Source organism: Pempheris klunzingeri, chromosome 8 (genome assembly GCF_042242105.1).
Source record: "Pempheris klunzingeri isolate RE-2024b chromosome 8, fPemKlu1.hap1, whole genome shotgun sequence".
Taxonomy (NCBI): Eukaryota; Metazoa; Chordata; class Actinopteri; order Acropomatiformes; family Pempheridae; genus Pempheris; species Pempheris klunzingeri.
The window spans coordinates 13,268,439-13,293,441 of NC_092019.1; the positions used below are offsets into that span (position 1 = coordinate 13,268,439).

General features: G+C 41.1%; 1 protein-coding gene across 1 annotated transcript; it reads left to right on the forward strand.

The window, feature by feature from the left end:
* Positions 1-206: 206 nt before the first annotated feature.
* Positions 207-24,992, forward strand: kcnn4 (potassium intermediate/small conductance calcium-activated channel, subfamily N, member 4). The gene is made up of 9 exons (XM_070834654.1): positions 207-709; positions 6,398-6,493; positions 7,751-8,187; positions 14,423-14,558; positions 18,265-18,375; positions 20,576-20,697; positions 21,920-21,989; positions 23,979-24,145; positions 24,282-24,992. Exons 1-9 carry the CDS (start codon positions 326-328, stop codon positions 24,283-24,285), a joined length of 1,527 nt encoding a protein of 508 aa, XP_070690755.1. The 5' UTR covers positions 207-325; the 3' UTR covers positions 24,286-24,992.
* Positions 24,993-25,003: the final 11 nt, after the last annotated feature.

Sequence of the window (25,003 nt, forward strand, 5' to 3'; positions counted from 1 at the left end):
AATCAAACAAACATTTTATTACACATTTCTTAACCATCCACGACCGAGATGACCCCCCCTCCCACACACACACACACACACACACACACAGAATCCATTTGTGGCAGACTGACGCACACTCTTTAAATAATAGGCCTACCCATGTAAACAGGAGTACATAGCCAACTGCAGCGTGCGAATGGCACCAGTGCGCGTAACCACGCCGCGCCGGCTGGTAGGAGTGTTGATGTGAGGGTGTGTTGGAGGCCACGGGTTTTGGTAAGCTCACCACTTCGATGAGCGTCAAACGAGAGAAGGGTCTGGCTCACAGTGCGCCCATCGGACTATGCCTTCCCCAGCTCGGGGGGGAAGCCAGAGGGAGACCGGACAGGCAGACGACGCAGCAGAGCGCGGCAGCAGGGAGAGAGGGACGGGCGGCCGTCTCCTGTGCGCTTTGGAGATGGAGATGACGAACTCCAAAGTGGACTGTGTAAATTGCGATGGCTTGATCAATCGAAACGGCGGGGACTCGGCTGAAGTGTCCGTGCCGCTGTCACTTTCCGGGAAGCGGATTTCTCCCATGGAGGGAGACGAACTCTACAGACTGCGAGACAGAAAGTTTTTATTAGAGGATAAAAAGCGGCTTTGCGCGTTGGCTTTGGGCACTGCTCTGCTTGGGATAGTGCTGATGATAATCCACGCCGAGATATGTCCCCGCTATTATCAACCGGTAGGTTTAAGAAATTGACTACATTCATGTCTAAGGCAATGCAATTTTGACCAAAGCTGACCTCAAAGTGTAAGAGTTGACATTGGCATAACCAAATCAAATAGCGAGACTGGAAATGTTTGAAATGTGACGCTTTTTGGTTTTTGTTGACATTTGACCGCAAAGCTGTACATCTCAACAAATTCCCCATCTCTGTCAGCACTGCACTTCTCGTCATACCTCCTGCAAATACATTTCAGTCTTACAAGTCTAATCAAAACTGGAGCTAACGTGAACTATTGCGCTTCTGCACGAACTGCAAAGGGTTCAGTTTATAGCGAACATCCACAGCGTTGGAGTAAGAGCATGTGCGCCGCAGTGCGTGCTCTGTGCAGCAGCCAAACCACTAACGTCAACATTCCCTACACTGACTTCGTGTTGTACCTGTATATTTTAGTGATGGCACTTGAACTCATCATCGGATGATGAAATAATTGACAAAAACATCATACTTTTGCTTTCAGCATCATTCACTGGCACTAAAGCTTATAGCTGATTGCTCTGCTGGTGTGACAGCATCTTTACTCTTCTTTAACTCCTTATTTAGCTGCTACAAGTGCTCAAAATAGCTTTGTCATTCAGATTACAACAGAACTGATACAAACAAGTTAATAGCTTCACATTGAACCATGCTATTTTTTATTCATTATACCATAATTGGTACAGAAAAAAACAAAACACCTAACACAACTGGCTCTGTTTGTGGTCATAACAACTTCTTAGCAGACAGATTAGCAGACAGTCTAAGCCCCATGCAGCTCCACAGCAGAACCTGCACCTGGGCTTTGAACCTCCCTGACCTACTGATTAGTTAGTCCATTTCCAGACACACTATTTGGTAGCACAGCCTCATGACATTAACATGCAGATCTCAGTGGATAACAATGCCAGGCCACACAATCAACAAATTATTAACTCCCCCTGACTTCCTACAGCACATGCCAGATCCACATGTGGAAAAAAGTTCTCATGCAATGCCGCTAAACATCAGACCACCTCCATGCTGTGAAGTCAGTGATTGATTACAGTGTCAAAGAGTCCCACATTTCTAACTCACATCAGCTACAATCTTTTGAGAAACCTATGGAAATACGGCCTGACCTGCAAAAATATGCCTGATGCGCTCAGAAAGTTGGACCAGGAGTAACGTGGTCGTGAAATTAACGGCGCTGGCACAAAGATGACATTACTATTCCAGTTTACTAATACGAACCAAGAACAGGTGTTGTCTATCCATTCCTAACAACAGGCATCAGCTTCGGCACCATGGAAATGCTGATGCACTGGAAAAGAGTTCTCTGCCGCAGTTAAAGCATATTATTTTGGAGAGGCTGCATTGCTGATTTAACCATAGCTTATATAACCATTTTCAGCACTCATCTTTAGTGTGACACCCCCCCCCGACTGACGTGACTTATGGTCACATAGAGGCCACCTTATCAAAATATAACATCTTTTGCATTGACGCCATTGGTTTTTATCTTTGAAGTCATTTTTAGGTATACTACAGGATATTGCACTTTAGGCCTATTGAAGTTAATGCCAGTCTGCAAAGTTATATTTTAAGCTCACCTTTTCATGTTTATGCACGAAAAAACAGGGCTATTTATGGAACGTTTTTCCACATTTCACCTCTTCCCCTGCAGCGAGATTGCTCACAGTACCTCAGGCTATCTTTCCACATCATTTAGTGTATAATTAGAGCGTTTGCATGGCCAGTCTACAAGTCTCTATGCCTTGAATGTGGCTGTGCGGGGGCCAGGAGTGTGCACTTTGACGTGGATGCAACCTCACGCCCTCTTTACTGCAACTGTTTTACAACTTTCCTGGAATGACTTTACTATCCAAAATAATATCCTCATATTGACACATGCATGACCAGTGTTCAGAAGAATATTCCTTTATGTTTAAACAGTGGGTGAATAAGATTTATTTTTGTAGGCATGCCTATACATACATAACATAACGGACTGTCTAGAACCTACAGTCTACAACAATTACAATGAATACATTGGGTATCATTGTAATATTCTTCCTAGATATGTTTTTTTGGAAAAATCTTATTAAACATTAAATTTTTTTTAAATGTATTAACACTACCAGCACATTCATAATTCAGAGAAATATTGAGGAACATCTTTTGGTCAGACAGTGATTACAGCTCTATCCCATGAATATATGATACAGCTTATTCCTTGCTTATTCCTCTGCATATAATCTTAAAACTTAGCATCCAACCAACTAAACCTGTTATCATACCCAGTCACTGCATGCTTACCTTGGCTGCCGTTTTCTGTCTGTGTTTGTCTGACATGTGCCATGTCTTTTTCATCCTGCTGTCTTGATGGGTCTAACTGCGTCCTCTTTAGCTTAATCAGAAATGAGATTATACACTGTGTTGTCACTCTTTAACTGTTTTATCTGACAGGCAGTTTAACATGTTTTGGTTTTGCATTAATTGTGTGCATCGTACATTTTCGACTCATTTGCCTTTCCTTTTCCAGATTTCTCCTGTTTTAAAAAGTTTTCAGCCTGCACCTGAACTGCTGCAACTATCTAAAACAAATTTGCAACAAAAACATATTTTCATTTACATTTCTTTTTACATTTTTAAGTTTCAAAAATATTATGATGGAAATTTAACACTGGATCACAATAAAGTAATAGCTATAAGCCCACAATACTCTGTACTCTGCACCTGTCAATGCAGTAATACAGTCTTATTGTTTGTCAAAATAAAATGTTCCAAACATCAATATGAAGCTACATGCAAATGAGCAAAACTGTACCTGTCGTGTATGCAACACATAGCTGCTCACCTCAAAATCAGCATTCATTCCTTTAACTAAACTACACATCCAAAAACTGCCTTGTTACATATAGGCCAGCTGTGGGTCGTATATTTCCCCATGTTAGAGCAACAGATCCTCATGAGTTCATTTCTGCAGTTGACCAATGTGTGAGAAAGGCTAGTGAGAAAGAAAATCAGCAGTTCTAAAAGTCCCAACAACCAGGATGGAGAGCCCGGTCAACAGGGTGCAATGAAGTGAAGTATCCAGCTCACTTGTAATGTTTGAGGCCGAGTAATCTGCAGGTTTTTATTCATCTCTGACAGCTAATCAGCCACTCCTGACTTGTATAGTGTGTGCCTAACTCTGGTAACTCTCTCCACCAACACTGTTTGATGTTTCCCGCAAACCCTCTAGGGTTACAGTGTTACAGATAATGGGTGATAATGTCTGATGTTTGCTGGTGAATGACCGATATGGAGGATCACTCTTAGCATAATATTCTTACAGCATATCCATGTGTATGCTGTAGATGTCCGTTACACCCAGCAGTGATCGTGTAGTACCTCTAATCATAGAATGTGTCACCAGGTAACTTTCCCTGCTGTAATGTCTCCTATGATTGTCCCACTACATCTATATAATATTTTGTAAACGTACCCTTATGTTTATTACAGGATACCTCTAGTTCCATGTGTGACCTAGGTAGGTCACTACATGAAAGCTAATGAAACAACGCTGACTAACGAACCAAATTGGAAAGCTAAAGTCAGATGCATGTGTTATGTATTTTTAAGCATTTATTTACTTCAGTACATATAAACCAGGCCACATTCACCTTTTTCATTGGATTCAGTGTTGCTATACCTTGGGTGGCCTGTCCTGGTGACGTTGGCTGGTTGTCCTTCCAAGGCTATGAGAAACAATCCGTGTTAAGGTTAACCCAAATTAGGTTCACCGGGCTTGAAATGGCTGTTTCCAACAGGGAAACGTTACAAAGACAAATTTAGAAGCTCGGCAAGAAACATGTTGTTGAACTCTCTGTTATAGACTGTGGTGAAATGTTGAGCTTTTGTGGGGTCTTCTAATTAGCCCTGGATGGAACACAGACATGATGTGGATGCTACGGGAGAAACTGGAAAATGGCGTACCTTGCCAACAGACGTCACACAATACCACCTACACGCTCAAGTTTCCTCAAGTTTGAAAGTTTGTAATTATCTTTGTAACTGTAAACCACATTAAACTGCACCTCCCGTTAAAAACTTCCAACGGTGTTGCATCGGTAGCGCTGAGATGGCTGAATTAGGGGTATAGGTGCTCTTAAACCTGCTGAGACCAGGATGGTATGCCAGAGGTCTGCGCTTACTTCTTTCAGTTCGGTTTGTGAGAACATTTCAGACAATGATTGGCAAACCACGATACTGTGTGTATCTTAGTGTCTAGCTGTCAGTTCTGTGGAATGGAAAGTATTTAATTACAAGCACTCCCGTTACTGCAATTGAGTGGCTTGAGTACATTATAGACTCAGTAATTTCACTTTCATTAGGCCTAAGTACTGTAAATTTCTAATGAAGCTCCTTTTGGAAAGTCAAGAATTACACAGTAGCCTACAGTTATCCTGTTATAACACATATTCCACTTAAATTAGCTCTAAATGATCTTTTATGTAAAGGAAATCTATGACACAACTGTTTTTATAGAGAAAAGATGGTTAACACACTTCATCACAGATTGGAGAGGGAATGATTGGTGTTTTCAGTGGTATAAAACTGTGAAAAGTAGCTGATGCTCAAAATAGTGAATGCTGGCAATTTTGTTAACAAATCATAAACAATCAATTGATTGTTGAGTTGGAGTCATTTTTTCAACTTATCAAGTTGTTTCAATTCTATAAAGTAGTTTTAATTACCAAACCAAGTTTTATCTGTTTTATCTTGTAATTTGAAATAAGGGGACATTACTTAAGTCAGCTGAGGCTGCACATTGACTATGGAGTCTGCATAGTGCAGATGAAAAAATGACCTCTGTTTATTTGGAAGAGCTGGCAGCATAATTGTTAGGTGGGAAGTTGTTGAAGGGCCAAGTCCTTCTTGCAGTAGTTTGTTGTTCAGTCCACATTGTCCCATTGCCCATTCCAAACTGTGAGAAAACAAAACAAAACCCAAAAGTTAATACAGATTTTTTTTGTATTCTGGTCAATGGTCAATATAATTTTAAACATTGAAAATACACAAAGACTTGACCAAGACTCAATGAATTATGACTTGTGAAATATTTAAGCGATCTACTTCCTGTTGTTGTGTAGCATTTCTTTTTTTCTCCTACAATTCAGTGGCCAGTGTGTTTGAAATTCTGCACATAAACACATGAAACACATGGAAGGCCCTTTGATTTTGTCTGCCTATGTATTATTTGAAGATGCCTTACATCCTTTTTTAATGTCAAGTGACTAAATTCACAACACAAAAAACTGACTAACTAGCTAACTAACTATGTAATATGTAAGTACACAGAGTACTTGAATAGAAAACTGCCCCAGGGACAACTCTTTGTACTGCAGTTAGGAGGCCACATTGGCCTGTAGTGACCATATGTTGCCAAACTGTCTGTTTTGAACTTTTATTTCAGTAATTTTCTTTCAAAGTAATCTTACCTCTCTATAAGCACTTAAGTTGGATATTTTGGTTCTCTTTCCGACCCTGTCATTACCACAGTGGGCACAAGAACCTGTTCAGTTTAGGAGCTATTTTGTAAAACCCTGATAATGCAGCATTTTAATGGAAAGATACACATTTTCAGCAGTTGAAGAGAGTCTTTCTTTTATGCCTTATCTCCCTTGTCTTAATTTCCTCCCCAGGACATGGAGATTCCCTTAATCATCAACTGTTCCATCAGCCTCTCCACTGGGTGTCTCCTGGTCCTCATTATAACTTTCCATTATAAGGACATCAGGGTGAGTTTGCCTTTTCCCCTTTTTTTCCAACAGTCTGGATGCCCTCATTGTGATGTGGTGCGTGCCCGAGTGAGAGCCTGCGTATGTGCATGCATAGGTACACTGCTGATCGTCAGGGGTCCACTTGCCTTATTTTGTGCATTGGGTTTTACATCAGGGATGTTTGTTCCAAATTAGCTTGGTCAGAATGACACTTTGTTAAACGTACTTGGGGGCAAATGTTTCAGAGGGAGCTTTCGGTCTGTGTTATATTTGCTGTATGCCTAAAAAAACACCCACATGCCCACACATGCATGCACAACACTGCAGCTGCAATATTTTTACATTTTTGTTGTTGTGTGTGAATTCAACATGCATGAAAGGATTTGGCTGAAATTAATTTGCCCTCATACAGTCACAGCATTCATATTCAAGAGCCGTACGAACAACAAGTGCAGAAAGCGCTGTGTATATGCACAGTAGTAATGAATACACTCAACTACTTTTCAGGACTCAAGATGTCTTTTACTGTTTGTGGTCAGGCTGCTGGGATTATACTCTCACCTACAGTATTTTCAGTTTGGTTGCTAGTCCTGTGTGTCTGATATAAGTGGGGTCCATGCAAGTGCAAAAGGGAGATAAGGGAGGCCAGGTTTAGGGTGGAGGCTAACACACAGGCAGTGCTCAGTGATACGTAATGTGACTTTAATTCCTGTGACAAACTAAATCAAGCCAAGAACATCAAGATGCTTTGAGTCTCAATTAGCAGAGCAACTAGAAAGACAGTTCTGAGGAATCATATCCTTTTATTTTCTTCAACAAACTGAGGCTCACTAAAGCTTTATATTAAGGGGATATGAGAACCAAGCATTCAAACTAGAAAACTAGAGAAAACAAACTAGAGAACTGTGTATTTTTTGCTTGTGATGCAAAATACACAAATATGCATATCCCCGTAAGGCACATATTGGGATTAGTTTTTGTGTGACTCAGATGAAACGCTGGATTTGATTTTCAACATTCAGGAGTGGTTGATTTTTCAACAAATAAATTGAAAGGCATCCTTGTTTTTGGTTCTACAGAACTATTATATTTGTTTATTTCAAGGTTTAAGCAGTCATCTCACGAAGATTGCATATCAACTGGTGCAACAAAACAGGCAGCCCCTTGCTTTAATGTCATCAACTAGTGATGTAGGATAATGAGAAGTGAAATTACAGCCATATCAAATGTTTCCTATGTGAGTTTCAAGTTTCAACTATACTGTCCATCTTTCAGCTGTTCGTCATCGACCACAACCAGGTGGACTGGCGTATTGCCATGACCAGCCACAGGGTTCTTGTGATCACTCTTGAGCTGTTAGTCTGTGTCATCCATCCTGTTGAGACATACTGGGGTGCTGGCCCCCCAGGCAACTCCTCATCCTCAGCTCCACTCTGTGTTTCCAACCTTCACGGCGAGGCCCTGATGGACATTGAGCTGCTGCTATCAGTTCTGATGTTCCTCCGCCTGTACTTGGTGCACAGAGCCATCTTGCTCCACAGCAAAGTGCTGCTGAGCGCCTCCTACAGGAGCATCGGCTCCCTCAACAACATCAACTTCACCTTCCGCTTTGTTCTCAAAGTACTGATGAACAAATACCCGGCGCGTACGCTGCTGGTCTTCATCCTCTCCTTCTGGCTCACTGCGTCGTGGATGCTTACTCAGTGTGAAAGGTATGTGTGTAATCAATACAAATGGACTGATCATAAAGTTGTGGCGTTACAAGTTACAAGTCTAACGACCAGAGAATGCATGGCGTCACTTTCACCAACTTTGGAGACTGACTGTTTATATTGTTACAGCCCCGTTCTAAGACTGGGGAAAAAACAAGAGACATACAAATAAACCAAACAGAACCAAACTAATGAACAAAATAATTTATTTACAACAAAACAAGTCAAAATCAGCAAACAAAATAGATAGGACGAATCTGTTAAGTCAGTACTGGAAGAAGTGGATGAATGAAAATGTTGAAAGTGCTGTCAGGATGATCAAAGCCCAAAAGCTACATGGAAAGATGTGTAGTGAGAGAAGATCTGCCCAAGAGCAGAGTGATCCAAGCAGAAAGGCAGTCACAAGGAGGGACCTCCATCACAAATTGTTTCAAATGGGAAAGCTTTCGATTAATAATCTACCCTTAAATACTGTAATGCATAAATGGTACTGATATGATTTGCAGTAGCAAATAAAAGTAGTAAGTAAAAATAGAAGAAATGAAGAAACGAGAGGTGGGTGAGAAGATTAATATGTTTACCAATGTTACTAATATGTTACTCTTGGCAACAAATCAATTATGTTCCAAATTCACTCAATATATTCAAATTCAGTATAAGGAATATATTCTGTGCTTGGTTGTTTCTCGTTTTCTGAAAGAACCGATCCTGCTTAACAAATATTGACTAGACTTAACGCATAGAAACAATAAAAATATGCCCCTTGTTTGCTTTCCACAATAATTAAGAACGTGAATATTCACTACACTCAGATATCACAGATTGAGCAAATAAATGGTTGCCCAAGGAACATTTCCAAATGAATCCAAGTAGAATCCAATGAGGTCAACAAACTTTAAGTTTTTTATGTATCTTTCAATGGCAGATTTTGTGAAGATTACAGTTATCTGAGGCTTTTATGCAAAATACTGAATAGAGCTTTTAAAACCTTTAATCAAACATGCTTCTGAGTGGTAATGCCCTGCCCACACACACAGCTTTGCACAACTGTGCTTATCAGGACATTACATTGACTTCCTTTCATTGTGGACAGACGATCCCTAACCCTAACCTTAACCTAACCTCAGTTCACACCTTACCCCTAACTTTAACCAGGACCTCAGAAATTACGTTTTGCCTCATGAGGACCAAACTTTGGTCCCCTGGTCCAAACAAGGTTGTTGCTTATATCAGAATCAGCCCCATTAAGGGTAGACAACACATACACTCTTGTCTTGTCACAGTTGTGAGGACACTGATTGATGCAATGCATTCCCTAGCCCTTCACCCCAACCTTAACCTAATCCTAATTCTAGCCTGAACCTTAAAACCAAGTCTTAACCCTGAAATGGCCCTTTGAAGTTGTGAGGACCAGGCTAAATGTCCTCACAATGCAGGAATGTCCTCAAAACAATGGTTTAAAACCAAACATTGCACTTACAACTCTACAAAGACATGAGCACACACACACACACACACACACACACACACACACACACACACACACACACTCTGTCTGTTACTATCGACTGCCAAACTTCTGCACTCCGTCACACACATGCACATTAAAATAACAAAATGCTTGGTAGTTTAACATTCCTTCTCAAACCTTGATGGTCAATTTGACTTCCCCATTCAGAATGGATTTCTAATAAGTGATTTGATAATCATGATATTCTGTTTAGTTACTCCAACAAATTGCTCCTTAACGTGAGCCAACTAAACGTCAACCTTATCCTCTGCAGTCTGTTTGGGCTGTTTGAACAATGTGAGGTCATTTGTTCATTTGAACCCTAATGGGAGGTTTTGCCTTCAGTTTCACGTGTCTCAGTCTTGTATGTTTAGATTTGTCCAAAGTAATAAAAGAGCTTGTGATTGATAGCTGATAAGACCGCCAATCCTTTTAACACTGCTACAGCAGCCATTTTTTTATTAGTTGATTACCACATGCAGGAGGCAAATGAACACTCACCCACTGTATGGCCTCTTTGTGTGGCTTTGTGTACATTGGACTCGTGCTTTATGATGTTTTACAAGTTAACACTGGTACCCATTTCCTTTCTTCCCAACTACTATAGAGCATCAGCACTGATAAAACAGTTTGCTTAACAGAGCACACCTTTATCAACCTCAAATGACTCATTGTACACAGGAAAATGGGTGTTTAATTTATTTCTGGTTTAGGTGTAAAAAGCCAGTGTGGCTATTTTCACCCAGATCTATGTTGGAAAGAGTATATTTTGTGTTTTGTGTGTACCCTGTCTTTTATATTTATATTTGACTCATTATTTTGACCCAAACCATGATCTTTTCCTAAACCTAACCAAGTGGTTCAGGTGCTTAAGCCTAACCAAACTATGACTGAAAACTGACTGAAAGTTGTTGTGGAAATTTCTAGGAGATGATATCTGCTGCATGGAGTTCTTGTGCACATTTATTTTTGCAAAAAGGAACAGCTGTTACAGAGACAGTCACGCAGTATAACAGTTCTGAGCAGTGCCCACCTCTTGGTGGTCTGGTTGGGACACACCCTGGTGGATCAAACTGTGAATTTACATTTCTTTGTCTTCTGACATGCAAATTCCCATCATAATTCCTCCCTTTTGATTATACATTAATCACAATATTGACATCAAGAATATTACATCAAACAAAAACTATCTCAGGTAGATTTAAGGTTTGTCATCATAAAGTATTCATGAGAAAATAATGCTGACTTTCTGGGGTATGGGCACATTTTGCAAAGAGTTGGGGGTGTGATGAAGTTCATGCAGCCTAGGCTGTTCACACAAATTCCATCGGAGTCCACGTCCGCGCTCCACCGTTGTCCAACGTGGGCAGATCAAATCTACTCGTGTATGTGTATTCTCTGGATTGTGTATGTGCATTATGTGTTTCACCGGTGCAATGCTAAGCGGCGCTTGGCTCGCACTTAGTGTTGGGAAGAATCAACGCAGCCTCGTCTCGTGCAAGAGCGAGTGTTCACTCCTGTGCGTTCTCTTGTGGAGGAGAGATGTCCTCAGGTGGAGTTGGGACCTTTCTGCAGTGGCTAGTGTGGATCCAGGTGACTCTTTTGGCGATCTTTATGGCCATGTGTGTGGTTAGGAGAATCTGGAACAGACCTTGCCAACGTTAGTGGCGTTGTTGGAAGTTCTTGATGACCACCCAGTCTCCAGGCTTGAAATGATGCAGCGTGTGACCAGCAGGTTGGGGCAGGGCTGTCTTCACCTGCTGTGAGATCTCAGACCATATTTCTTTCCCTCTGCTGGTGTGCGTTCAATGTGGTCCATCATGATGTGTTCAAAAGGGCCATCAGGTGGAGGATGTGCAGCCTGTGGAATTGGTTTTGTACGGCCTGTGTTGTGAGTGGCACAGGTCATACATTTTTCACAAAATTTCTGAGCTGCAACTGAAAATCCTTTAGTAAACCAAGACTGTAATTTGATCCAACATCCCCCCTTTTTGACATGGTCAGAACCATGTGTCAAACGGGCATAATGTGGAAAGAAATATTTAGCTAGGTATGCCTTGCTGTCAGGGCCGATTCATACACCTGTGGGGGAAACATAAGCATTGCATTTGCGCCACAATGCCTTTTCATCCCCAGTGGCAAACTGCTGTATGGAGAGAAGTGGATCATCAGTCAAGAGGGAGAGAAACAAAAAATGTCGGAAGGTGAGATGGAGGGGAAACTTCCACTGTTCTTTGCAGCAACTTTAGCAGCTGCATCTGCACGAGCGTTGCCTGTGGAAATAGGGTCAGAGTTGCTGGTGTGAGCAGCACACTTGCAGACAGCAATAGAGGAAGGCAAAAGAATGGCTTTGAGAAGGTCAGACACTTGTTGAGCATTGGAAATAGGTGTGCCTGAGGAGGTAATGAAGTCCCTTTGTTTCCAGAGGGCACCAAAATCATGAACAACTCCAAAGGCATACCTGGAATCTGTATGTATAGTAACAGATTTCCCTTTTGCAATTTTACAGGTTTCAGTGAGCGCTACAAGTTCAGTTTTTGGGGGGTTTTTTTGAGCAGAGAAATGAGAGGGGAAAGAACCTGAAGCAAGAGATTCAGTTTGAGAGCACACAGCAAAATCCACACGCTTTTGTCCTGTAGTGGGGTCCCGGGAAGCTGAGCCATCTACAAAAAGAATCAAGTCAGGATTAGTTAGAGGTTCATAGGACAGATCTGTACGAGGGGTACAGAGTTGTTGGACTGCAGCAACGCAGTCATGTGGCTCGCCATCATCTGGAAGAGGGAGGAGAGTAGCTGGATTGAGAGAGACATATCGTTTGATGGTGATGTTTGGTAATCTCAAGGAGCAGAGCCATCGAGCAGCAGAGAGGTGAGATGTTTTCTGCTCGAGGAGGAGTTTACATACAGTGTGAGGAACAGACAGGGTGAGAGCATAAAACACGATATCCTGTGATGCCAGCGCAGCTGCTGCAACAGCACAAAGACAATGAGGGAGTGCTGCAGCCACAGGGTCAAGTTTCGCAGAGAAATACGCCACAGGGCGCAGTTTCCCTCCATGGTCCTGCAAAAGCACAGAAGTCATGCAATCTTGTCGTTCGTCTACAGTCTGTATGAAGGGTAGAGTCGAGTCAAGCAAGACTAGAGTAGTCGGCTGTCGGCTTTGTCAGTCCAGGTCAGGGGCGCATGCGCATGGGGAAGGCCTATTGTGAGCTCACGGAGTGGTTTATCCATAATGGCAAAGTTTGGAATGAATGTGCGACAGTAACAACACATTCCCAGTAAGGACATCATTTGCTTTTTTAGTCTGTGGTTTGGGAAGCCTGCGAATGGCTTCAGTTCTTTTTTGAGAGAGAGATTTGCCCTGTGGAGAGATAACGTGTCCTAGAAATGTTACTTCACAAATTGAAGTTTTGATTGGCTAGCTTTGTGGTCTCTTTCAGCTAGGTGTTTCAACAGTGTAGCAGTGTCACATTCACATTGTTCAGCAGAGGGTCCACCTATCATTAGCTTAGCAGAGCATCAGCTTTCAAAACACTATATGCGGCACCCGAGTCGACTAAAAAGGAGAGAATCATGTCCAGAAATGGTTAATGTTTACATCGGCTTTCTGTAACATGTCTCCTTATTGTACTTTGTATATGTGTCTATAGGAGGTGTTGTCTAAGATGTTACATAGCAGAAGCAGGTTTTCCATTGCAACGCAGTGTGTGTGTGTGTGTGTGTGTGTGTGATCTATGTGTGTGTGTGTGACCTGTGTGTGTGTGTCCTGTGTGTGTGTGACCTGTGTGTGTGACCTGTGTGTGCGTGTGACCTGTGTGTGTGTGACCTGTGTGTGTGTGTCCTGTGTGTGTGTGACCTGTGAACAAAGTCTGACACCTAAACCAGCATTTATACTGTGTGACTGGACCGGGTGTAAATCGCCAAATTGCAGCTGTATGGCTATTTTCGTTACTCCGTTACTTTAATCCACTTACTTGCAAGTGTTACTGAATGAATCCTTAAGCCAGTGCAGAGTAGGTCAGTTGAACATGCAAAAATGTGAAACTTTGTCTACAGGCACTCAACACATGGAAAGGGATGGAGCAATATCACAATGAAAAGTTCTTGTCATATAGTTTTTGGTTGCTTTATATTGCTTGTTATATTAGGTCATTGTGGGCATTGTTGTTTTGCAGCGAGCAGGACTATTTCATGGCAAATTTGGATTCTTACAGGATATTTGCATCCGTGTAATGAGATACTTTGAGTTGTTAGGTATTTCACTGTATGGATTAACAATTCTCATCTGGTTATTTAGTCCATAAACAGTTCATGAATGTTAATCAATCAATTGATTTTCCAGAAAAATTACAATACATTACATATAAAATTACATACACCACCATGGCATATTGTATCTGCAACACCCACTTGTATATGTATGGAGAATATAGTTACATATAAATCTAATGAATTAATAATGAATTAATATTTAATTTGGTTTAAGAGGTTCTTTCATGTTGATGCCTCTGGAAATCGACAATTGCTTATGCAGGAAAATGTGACCGGCATCTGATTAAAAATGGTAAAGCTAATGTTTAAGTAAAACATTATATATACAGAAGTTGAAAATGGTCATGAATGCTTACATTCAAGATAGTTGGAGTTAAATAATATTTCATCCATAAGAATGCATTTAAGAATTTTCTTTATGACACAGTCTCAGTCGTCTTTCTCTCCCTTGCAGGAAGACCCAACAATCGACAGGCAATATGGACATGGCTCTGTGGCTCATAGCCATCACCTTCCTCACAGTGGGCTACGGGGATGTGGCGCCCAACACCAGCTGTGGCAAAGCAGTGTGTCTCTTCACTGGAGTCATGGTAAATAGGTTGGGTGGAAATTAGTTATAAAAAATAATTCAATGTCACCGTTTATCTCATCTCTCTCTCACACACTCACTCACACACACACACACACACACACACACACACACACACACACACACACACATATATGAAAATGGTTATACCATCATAATGCACATGATATGCATGATACTCGGTTAGGTCACATGTCTCCCAGTTTGAAATACTACTCCAGTGGTGTCCAAACTTTTTTCACTGAGCGCCACATACAGAAAAACATACAAAGGATCTGGGCCACTCACTAGAAGTGAGCTATATTGCTAACTTTAATTCACTAGAGGTGATGCATATCACCTCACCTCTAGTGGATTAAAGTTGGCAAAATCAATCAAATGTAGGTAAATTCTACTTGATAACTGAATATGATTCAAGAAAAAAACAGCCTTTCCATTAGTGGGCTTTCAGTTATTAATTGTACAGTGTGTTAAGATGATCCACTAAAAATGCCAACCAGAGAGGGTCACTGAGCTCATGAAGAGGTCGGTCCTTCTCTCTTCAAAACTGGTCGATTTCTGATCTCAGGGAATAAAACCGCTGCAGCACAGAGCCACGACTTAGCCAGCGCACATGAGAATGGTAGAGCACCCCCCCCAGCACCAGCATCAGCATCAGAGAGGGAAGCTTGAAATAGTCTGTGCTAGAGCCCTGGTGCTTGAATTAACAGCCTTACCTCCATTTTCTTGCCCCTCGGCGGACACCGTAGATTCCTTTGCACTCACCTGTCCCAGCTGGAGCCCCATCCGTCATACCTCCACACAGCTCGTCCCATTTAAATCCCATCATGCCAACTGCACCTGGCACAGCTTCAAAAACATCCTCACCCGTCGTGGTGCTCTTTAGACTGCTAACATCAAGCAGCTCCTCCGTAATGCAAAAGTGATCGTCATTAGTTATTAGCTGTGCTCTCATCTCACACCGCGTCTGAAACGTTCTGCACTCACTTGCTCTCTTTCGTTTCCTTAATTCCGCCATTTTGGGTCACCTGTAGCAAATTTCTTCTTCAATTACTCAGTTTATAGAGAAGCTGCCTCATTCAAGACAGTTACTCCCCCTAGCGGTGAGAATAAGAACTACGATACAGTCCAGCGCAGGTTCCATGTGTGGGCTGTATTACAATATATTTTTAGAATTTCCTGCGGGCCAATGAAAATTGGACCACGGGCCACAGTTGGCCCGCGGGCTGTAGTTTGGACACCCCTGCACTATTCTGTCACTAATCTGGCATTGTATTGTGTTTTATTTTAAGTAGTTATGTTTGGTTTCTCCGGCTCCTTATCAGAAAATTACTTTGCCAGCATAGCAGTTGTGGTTTGAACACAAAAGACTTTTAAAGTTCAGTTCAATAAGCACAAAGAATGGAGACGTCTTATCTTTGTTTGACTATATTTGTTCTTAACCAAACCACCTGACATTTTTCTGCATGGACTACCAGCTTGATAAGGCACAAAAACAAGATGTTCTGTAGCTTTTAATTTTCATTTCATTTTTGTTTTGCCTCTGCACAGGTTAGTTTCCCTTTACCTTCATTTTTATTAAATTTTAGTCTCTCCGTCTAGTTTCTCTTAGTAATTTGCTCCATTTCATTATATTCTCTTCTGATTTCTTTTATTTTATTGCCCTCTCTTCTGTTCCATATCATCCCCTCCTGGTTTGTTTCATTCCCTTCCGTTTCTCTTCTGTTCCATTGCAGCAACTCTTTCCCCATTTTCCCCATTTAGTTTTCCCAATGCATATCAGGTCAGTTCAGTTGGGTTCACTTCCCTCCTGCACCTTCTGCATTCTCTCCTTGCCTATTCTGCACTATCCCACTAGTTATCTTGGACACATTAGACCCTTTTTGCCCGGCCGCACACCCTAGCGGTGCTGACAGACCTGAATGCCTTCATTCCCTTGTGTGTGTGATTTAGAACACAGCTGTAAATTCATGGACGGTGCCTCTGCAGGACCTTGGCGGTACCAGGCACTCACACGAAAAGACTGAGGGAGGGAAACTGTCAGCATACAGTGAGAGCAAAACATCTGTATAAAGCGTGGTGTTTCTGCTGAGTGATGACATTGTTTTGCTGCGCTTGCTAACTTTCCTCCTTGTCATACCTCGTGGAGATATTTTAAAATACGTTATTTTGCTTAATTGTTTATCTCACTATGGAATAAAATAAATAAAGTAGTCTAGAGAGAAAGTAAAGAAAGCATTGCAGTCAGCTTAGATTATTTGATTACAGGTCTGTCTGTTTTCTATTACAGCAATTAGATATTACATTTTTATGGAAATGCAAATGAGTGGCAAGGTTAAGACTAAAATTTAAATTTAAATTTAAAAAAAAGGTGGAAGGGAGGGTCAGGGATAGAGATGTAGGGTTAAAGGGACGTGGAAATGATATTTGAGATAAAACACAAAGAGTTACAGATAGGTAAAATAAACAGTAAGCCACCAAGAATGAGGAGTGGCTGTGTGCTGGAATAGGCAAGACTTTGGTTGCCTGCCTGACATCTGCTGCCTTGAATTCTGGTACAAGCAGATAAGAGTCACCACTGTGGTTCTGGATGTGGGCACGAGTCCGGTTCAGACACCTCTGTGACAGAGTGGAAAACAATCTTTTCCCTCCCTCTTTCTCCATCTGCCTTGTTTTTATAAGCTTCCCCCCTTATAAGGGGAAACTTTCCACCATATCCATTTTTAGGTGGTTTATTGCCTTTGGCACCACTACAACAGGAGGGCGTGCCAACCTGTGCCCGTGATTTGGAAAAAAATTAATTTCCTACTCCCATCAGGGTAGTTCTGGGAGCCAGTCACTGGGGCTCTCACACCTGTAATATGGCTGAAAGCCTCCATGGTCAGCATGTCTGCTTGACTCCAGCCATAACTCAATTTGCAGCTGTGTTCGGGGGTTGACAACACTGTTTGCATCCCATCACTGTGTGTGGATGGATCCAAGGAAACAGTTTGTACCTCCCAGGCTTCACAGACGGTGCAATGATAGATACTTTATGGCTGTAGGAGTCAAGTATAAATACATCTTTTAAAACTCTGGGTTGTGCTTTTTTATGCTCAAGTTTGATCTGTCCTTCTTTCTCTCTTTCTCCAATGCAATCGAAAAAGAGGAACAGGTAAAGACTGGTTATCTTTTATCATTACCCATGGTGGACATGAAATCAGTGCAATATTTTGTCTGTGTTTCCTATGATGTGTCTATTTGTGTGACTATATGGATGTGATTTCGATCTGCACCCCATCTGAATCTTTGCCATCATTCTGTAGTTCCCTGTCCAGCAATAGCACAAAGCTATTCTCAGAGGAAACCAGCACTATAGCTGTGCCACAGAGGCCAGTGTGTAACCATTGAACCCTCTGTGTAAATATAACTTTGATTTATTGGATAAAACCATATGAGGTATGAAGATCAACATTCGGTTTTCTGAAGAAGTGCTTTCCCTTGAGGAGAATGGTGGAGCAAAACACACAAGAGCCACAGCTGAGGATTTAGAGGACAAATTTAGGCTTAAAATCAGGCTGTGCAATCAGTTTTCTGCCTTGCTGATGCCACTACAGTATCAGGATCGATCTGCAATGATTACATGATTATCTAGAAACTGTTGAGAAGAGAAGCTGATGGTAAATATATCAGTAACCATGCCAACATGTGTGTGTGTTGGGTTTTAGGGTGTAGCCTGCACTGCCATGCTGGTGGCAGTCGTTACCAAGATGCTGGCGTTGAACAAAGGAGAGAAACATGTGCACTTCTTCATGCTGGACATCCAGATCTCTAAAAGGGTAAGAGCAAAATCAGTTATTCATCAAACATAATTGCAATATAATAATATTAAAGTTTACGTTACGAAAAAACTGTGATACAATATAAGGAAACATACCAACACACCGGTTTGTGATGTATTCTTTGCAACAGTTTGACAGTTTTCTTCATCAGAAATATGGCATTTGGATGTACATGTGTTGATGTTTCTTATCCTTTGCACCAATCTGAAATGCTTGGGTTACTGTTGTGAGTGTTACCTCAAAGATGATACCAGTAATTTTTGATGTTTTGGCCAATTTACTACAAATCATGCATATTTACTTAATGTGCTGCAATGTTTTAGATTTTTGAATGTACCTTCTCTTTAATTTCTGTATGAAATCCTGCTCTTGAAACTTGTTTAAGTTAGGTAATCCATCACAGTGAACACCATGTCTGTGTTTGTTGTTGTCAGAGTCACTGGAACATTGCCTGGTAATGCAGCTGTAATTGCAGAATGATTTGAAGTCAATAACATAACTCAATAAAAAAACCCACATTGGCATCTTTTGGAAAATGCTTGGCAGTTATGTAAAATGTGTTATTTGTATTAAGTGGGCCAAAACATGTACAACTCTAGTTGTTTAAAATTGGGTTTGTATATATAATTATTGACACGTTAACAGCTGAATGTAGATATAGCCAGATAATTGACTCTTAACCCAGAAGATCATCTCAGCTATGACAATCTTAACTAATGACGTACAGATCTAAATCAAAATGTCCAGAATAATCAGGTGTAACAAATGGGGGTTGTTGAGTGTGATTTTTACATTTGAACCTAAAAACAGTGGCTCCTAATTTGCTGATAATATTCCATGACAATATTTATCTCATAATCAAATAATCTTGCCAATATAAACATTTAGTAAACAGTCAACCGCCCTCTCTTACATCAGAGGTAAATGCAGGGTAGAAATTCAAACGAAATGAAAAATGTTAAAGCGGACGGAACCATCAGGGTGGCAGCGTTACAACTTTCCATGTCGCATGCATGTTTTGGTTTTTGAGTCTTATTATAATAATCTTTTCCCCCGAGGACAAGATAGTGTGGGAAAAGAGGAGGGAGATGAGGCCTGCCAAACACTTTATAGCATTTTCAAGGCGTCAAACAGAGGAAATCATCTTATCTCTGTCAGGAAAGAAACTTGTGTCAGTTCAGGACGGTGCAGTGACGGGCAGGAAACTGGCCCAGCTTACGTGTGTGTTTGTGAGCGTGTGTGGAAGTGGCTTGCAGAGGAGTTATGCTGTTTGCAGACTGGGACAGGATTCAAGTGTTTGCTTATTGATCAGAAGAAAGAGGTGTCTGATTAATAAAAGCTTACAAGGAAGCATTGTCAAAGCCTGAAATGTGTCTCAGGAGTATGCACAAAGATGCAATGATTGATAGAGTTCCTACTGCTGTTTCAGCTGGTGCTTTGTGTGCGGTGCTACAGCTCTCACCAAACTGTGAGAAACTGTAGTGTCTGACTGCAATGCAACCATTTCCTTTCTCCCGGTGGCTGCATCCTGTCACTAGGTGCATCTTTATGCCTTACGTTTGGTTGTTCTGGTTTGTGTGTGTGTGGGTTTGTGTGGGTTTGTGTGTGTGTGCATGTGTGTGTGTGTGCGTGCATTCTTCTGAGCTATCTGGCGCAGTCCAGATTTACACTGATGGGAACAAGGGAAGACATCTGGATGCAGACACTGACAGCCTCTATTAATAACCCTCACAACAGGGCCAGAGTGACATCATCACGGGGCAGTTACAGTGATTTGTGCAGGAAGACAAACAGACATGAATAGAATCAAAGAGAAAAGTGCAAAAAGGTGATCGTGGAGAAATCCTGCAATGTTTAAACCTCAGCTATAGACTGTTTGGTCCATTCTTTTATGTAAGTATCTTTGTGCAAATAAGACCTTCATAGTTCTGTTTTATCTGAAATCAGCTTCATAGAGCAAAAAAAAAACTATCTGGATTTAATCAGCTGGTGTGATGACTCATGTTTTTACCTCCTGTACTAAAATGATTGATCTGAACCAGATTCTGTCTACAAAGTCAGATAAGCGCAGTGTGTTTTTGTGAGTCAAGCTTGTAAGCTTGATTGACTTTATCTTGATGGTCTTAGGACCCCGTTTCTGCTCCTGGAACTTCAATGTTTGATCAGTCAATCCGTATGTTTCTGTCTTTTTGACCAGATCCGCCACGCTGCTGCTAATGTGCTAAGGGAATGCTGGCTTCTGCACCGCGCAAACCTGACAAAGGGCAACCGCGGTGAGCACCGAAGACACCAGAGATGCCTTCTGGAAGCCATCAGAGTGTGAGTGGTTATTGTATCGCAAAATAATACCTTCAGGCAAGATGTCTGTATGTTTGTGTCTGGGAGAGGGATGTAAGTGGGTGGTGGTTTGTGTGCCTTACATGTGTATTTTACGGGTCATTAACTTTGTGTCAACATGCTTAACCACGGGGTCACAGTTTTTAATGGCTAATTTAGATTACTAATTAGACTTGTTTGCCTCTTTTATGTGGGCAGGGCATGTGTGAGCAAGGGTCCATGCTTTTATTATACAGAACTCAAAGCAAAGCCCTTAGACATGCTGGCAAATAACTAATTAAATGACCTTTTTTTCTTACTATTTACAGTATAATTTGACAGTAATACACAACATATTGTACATCTTCTTCTGAGATACTCTGCAAGAAAAAGAACATGGAAACCATTACGTTTTCCATTTGAGCTGTGTCTTCTTGTTACTGAGCCCTAACTCCTTTTCTAAGAACAAGTGGTTTGCAGAAGTCAGGAAGTCCTGAAGTGTGATTGTGTGCTTCATTATCCCGACAACAGGATTATGTGTCTGAGTGTGTGTATGCCTGCTGGAAGGGTTGTGCTTCCTGCTCTACATCAGGCAGAACCACTATAAATAAATATACTGTGGAAAGTATGGGTGGGAATCACCTCCACACCTTTGGATTTACAGTAGAACAATATACTGTCATGAGACCATCACTCAATCACGCTAATATCGTCAGAGACTGTCTGCTTGATTGCAATATTATTTTCCATGTTTCTTTTATGGTGGTGATTCTGGTTTCATCCACCTAAGGTACTAAATTTAGCCCTTTTCCACCTTTATACGTCAAAAAACTTCTAGCAAAGTTTTATAGCTATTTAACAAACACAGCATGACTCCTACATGTTGAGTAGTGGAAGACTGTCAGCATACCCCTCCACAAATCAAGGGATCTATATTGTGCCAGGACTATCGTATCTATCCAAAACTGGGACCTTAGGACCTTCAGAGCTCCTATTGGAGCATTTAAACCCTGAATTCTACACATAATAACATCACATGGCCTTTCAAAAAATTGTCTTGCATAAGATTGCTTTAAACTGATTCCCTTTTTCTCTCATTGCAACATTTATATATAATAATGTAACTGAATAATGTAATGAAAATGCAGTTATGTTTGAAATATGGTTGCAAGACGAATACTAATTCCACATGACTGAGATCTATCAAATCTTTTTTTCTGCACAGATTTCGACATTTACGCCTCAAACAAAGAAAATTAAGAGATTACGTCAGTGAGATGGTGGACCTCCCTAAGGTAAATGATGGCTGTCACTGCAATATTTAGTGCATGTTTCATTGGAGAGGCTAATGCCAAATTAGATGATAAAGATCCTCCTAAAAACACTCACTACTTACATAGACTATTACGCAGTGTTTTACAGGCTGCTATTTATCGCTAGGTGTTCACACACATTAAATGCTAGTTAAAAGATCTCTATAAAATGTCTAAGGATTCATTTGTTCAGGAATTCATAGGCCCAGATAAGTTTTCCATGTGGAATTACCCCAAGATTGAAAGACATAACCCAGTGAGAGCCACTAATGTATAATTTGCGCATTTTAAAATGCCTTTTCTGAGTTGATTTACATGGAAAACAAGCTTAACCTCCAGATTGCAAGTGTAGCCCCTTAGTAAGATGCTAAAAGTCAACCATACCATGGTCACCTGGCAATAAGTTAGTTACAGTCTGCCGTGCTTGCAGCAAACTGAACATGCTGTTCTCTCTTACTGACTGAATGCATCCAAACTGAGCATAGAAGACTAAAAATGTAAACGGATTTGTTGCCGTTGGCTTTTTTTCCCCTTTTTTTCTTAAAAAAAAAAAAAAAAGACACTGAGGTGATTTTGAGTCTGCCCCTGTGAATTGGCTTGAAACTGTCACACATGTACAACGAAACAGTTTGTCCATCAGGCAGACAGAGACATCGACTCTCCAAACATTACTGTGAATCTGCAACTTACAGTACCGGGCAGGAGCTTTAGGCAGGCGTGAGCAAATGCTGTGAAGTAAGAATGCTCTCAAAATGTTTTTATTGTTTATCTTTAGCAATTTACAGAATGCAAAGTGAGCAAACAGAATAAAAATCTAAATCAAATCCATATTTGGTGTGACCACCTTTTGCCTTCAAAACTGCATAAATTCTTTTTGGTACACTTGCACACAATTTTTGAAAGAACTCAGCAGGTAGGTTGTTCCAAACATCTTGGAGAACTAACCACAGATGTTCTGTGGATGTCAGTTGCCTTAAATCCTTCTGTCCCTTCATGTGATCCCAGACAGACTCGATGATGTTGAGCTCAGGGCTCTGTGGGGGCCAAACCATAACTTCCAGGACGCCTTGTTCCTCTTTATGCTGAAGATAGTTCCTGATGACATTGGCTGTATGTTTGGGGTCGTTGTCCTGCTGCAGAATAAATTTGGGGCCAATCAGACGCCTCCCTGTGAATGATGTATATCTGCATTTCTCAGCAGTGAGGACACCATTAATCCTGACTCCATTTGCAGAGATGCACTCACTATTGTACTGCTCTGCAGCCCTTCAGTGAACAAACTGCCTTCTGCTACAGCCAAATATTTCAAATTTTGACTCATCAGTCCAGAGCAACTGCTGCCATTTTTCTGCACCACAGTTCATATGTTTTCAAAACATATGCGCTTGGCCATGTTTCCATGTCCGAGGTTTGGCTTTTTGGCCATAAATCTTCCATGAGGACCACTTTTGGCCAGGTTTCTCCAGACAGTGGATGGGTGTGCAGTATGACCTGTGACATGAAACTGTCTTTCACAACCTCACTTTGGTAGCAGAGTTTGGCTGTTCCTCACCCAGTTTTAATCCTCCTACACAGATGTTTCTGTTTGAGTTAATGATGATGATCATTAGCACCTGTTTTGTATAATTGGCTGATCACACACCTGACTATCATCCTTCAAAATCTCTGACTTTGTGCAAGTGTACCTAGAAGAATTGATACGGTTTTGAAGGCAAATGGTCGTCACACCAAATATTGATTTGCATTTTGCAAATCTATAATAAACAATAACATTTTATTTTTTTGAAAGCATTCTTTACAGCATTTCCTCACACCTGCCTGAGACTTTTGCAAAGTACTGTACATTTAAAATATGTCTGCCCTGTATTCAGTAATATTAGACAGGTTTATGGTCGTAGGTTGACCCCCCAGCGGTTTCCCCTTGTAAATACACCAGTCTTTGCATTCACATTGTGTGGCTGACTTCAACAGATGCAGATGATCATGTGCGACCTCAGTGCCAACTGGAATAACTCTTATCGGGAAATGGAGCAGCGTATTCTCTCTATGGAGCAGAAGCTGGACGAGCTGAGTCGCTGCTTCCAACAAACCTCTGAGCTGCTGGCTCAGGTCCTGCGTCACCGCAAATCAGAAATCAGGTACACTAACTGTACAGCTGCCAGCAACATTGCACAGATCTGATAACACAGTGCAGGATGTGGTGTCTAAGCTGAACTGGAACATGCTTGCTAAGCAAAATAAATCATTTTTTGTTGTTGTTTTTTTTTTTTGCAGGTGACATGGCTACATACACTTATGGAGAAAGTCTTCAGTGTTTTCATCTACAGTGTTCATGAAAGTGAGATGGTAAATCTCTCCACAGAGAGCAGCTCCAGACCCTTAACATGCTGAACCACTTGGAGGACTGGCATACCTACTAAAGATCTCATCTTCTGGCCCTGTGCTGAGTGCACTGCACAATGACTCATAACTGTAAAATTATACAGCTAAAATAAGACTGCCATTCTCTGTGGGAGAATCAGAGTACATTTTGAGAAATTTGTGGTGTTTTCAGAAGTCGTATTTCTGACAGTGCACCAAGAACTGAATTAATCTCAAACAAGGACTGCAGGGAACCTTGCAATTCACACCGTCAAAGACTCTAGGGCTTTCTCTCTCAACTGCTTTGTAAGGTTTGACTGATGGACTCCGTCGCTGCCTTATTCCTGTGGAATAAGATATATATTTTTACATGTTAAGTTTATTCCAAATTTCTTGCAGTATTTTACATTGTTAGCCTAATCAGTTTTATAAAAATTTTTTTTAAAAAAAACCCTTGCAAATCCTTTTTTTCCCCCCATTAGCACAGTTTAACGGTTACCAACTGATTGTTGATTGCAAACAAGCTTATTGATAATAATAATACAATTTCTAACAATTCCTCATTGTTCTGCTGTCCTAACCCGTGCAACGAATTGTGAATGAAACTATGTTACAATGCTGAACCAAAAAAAGAA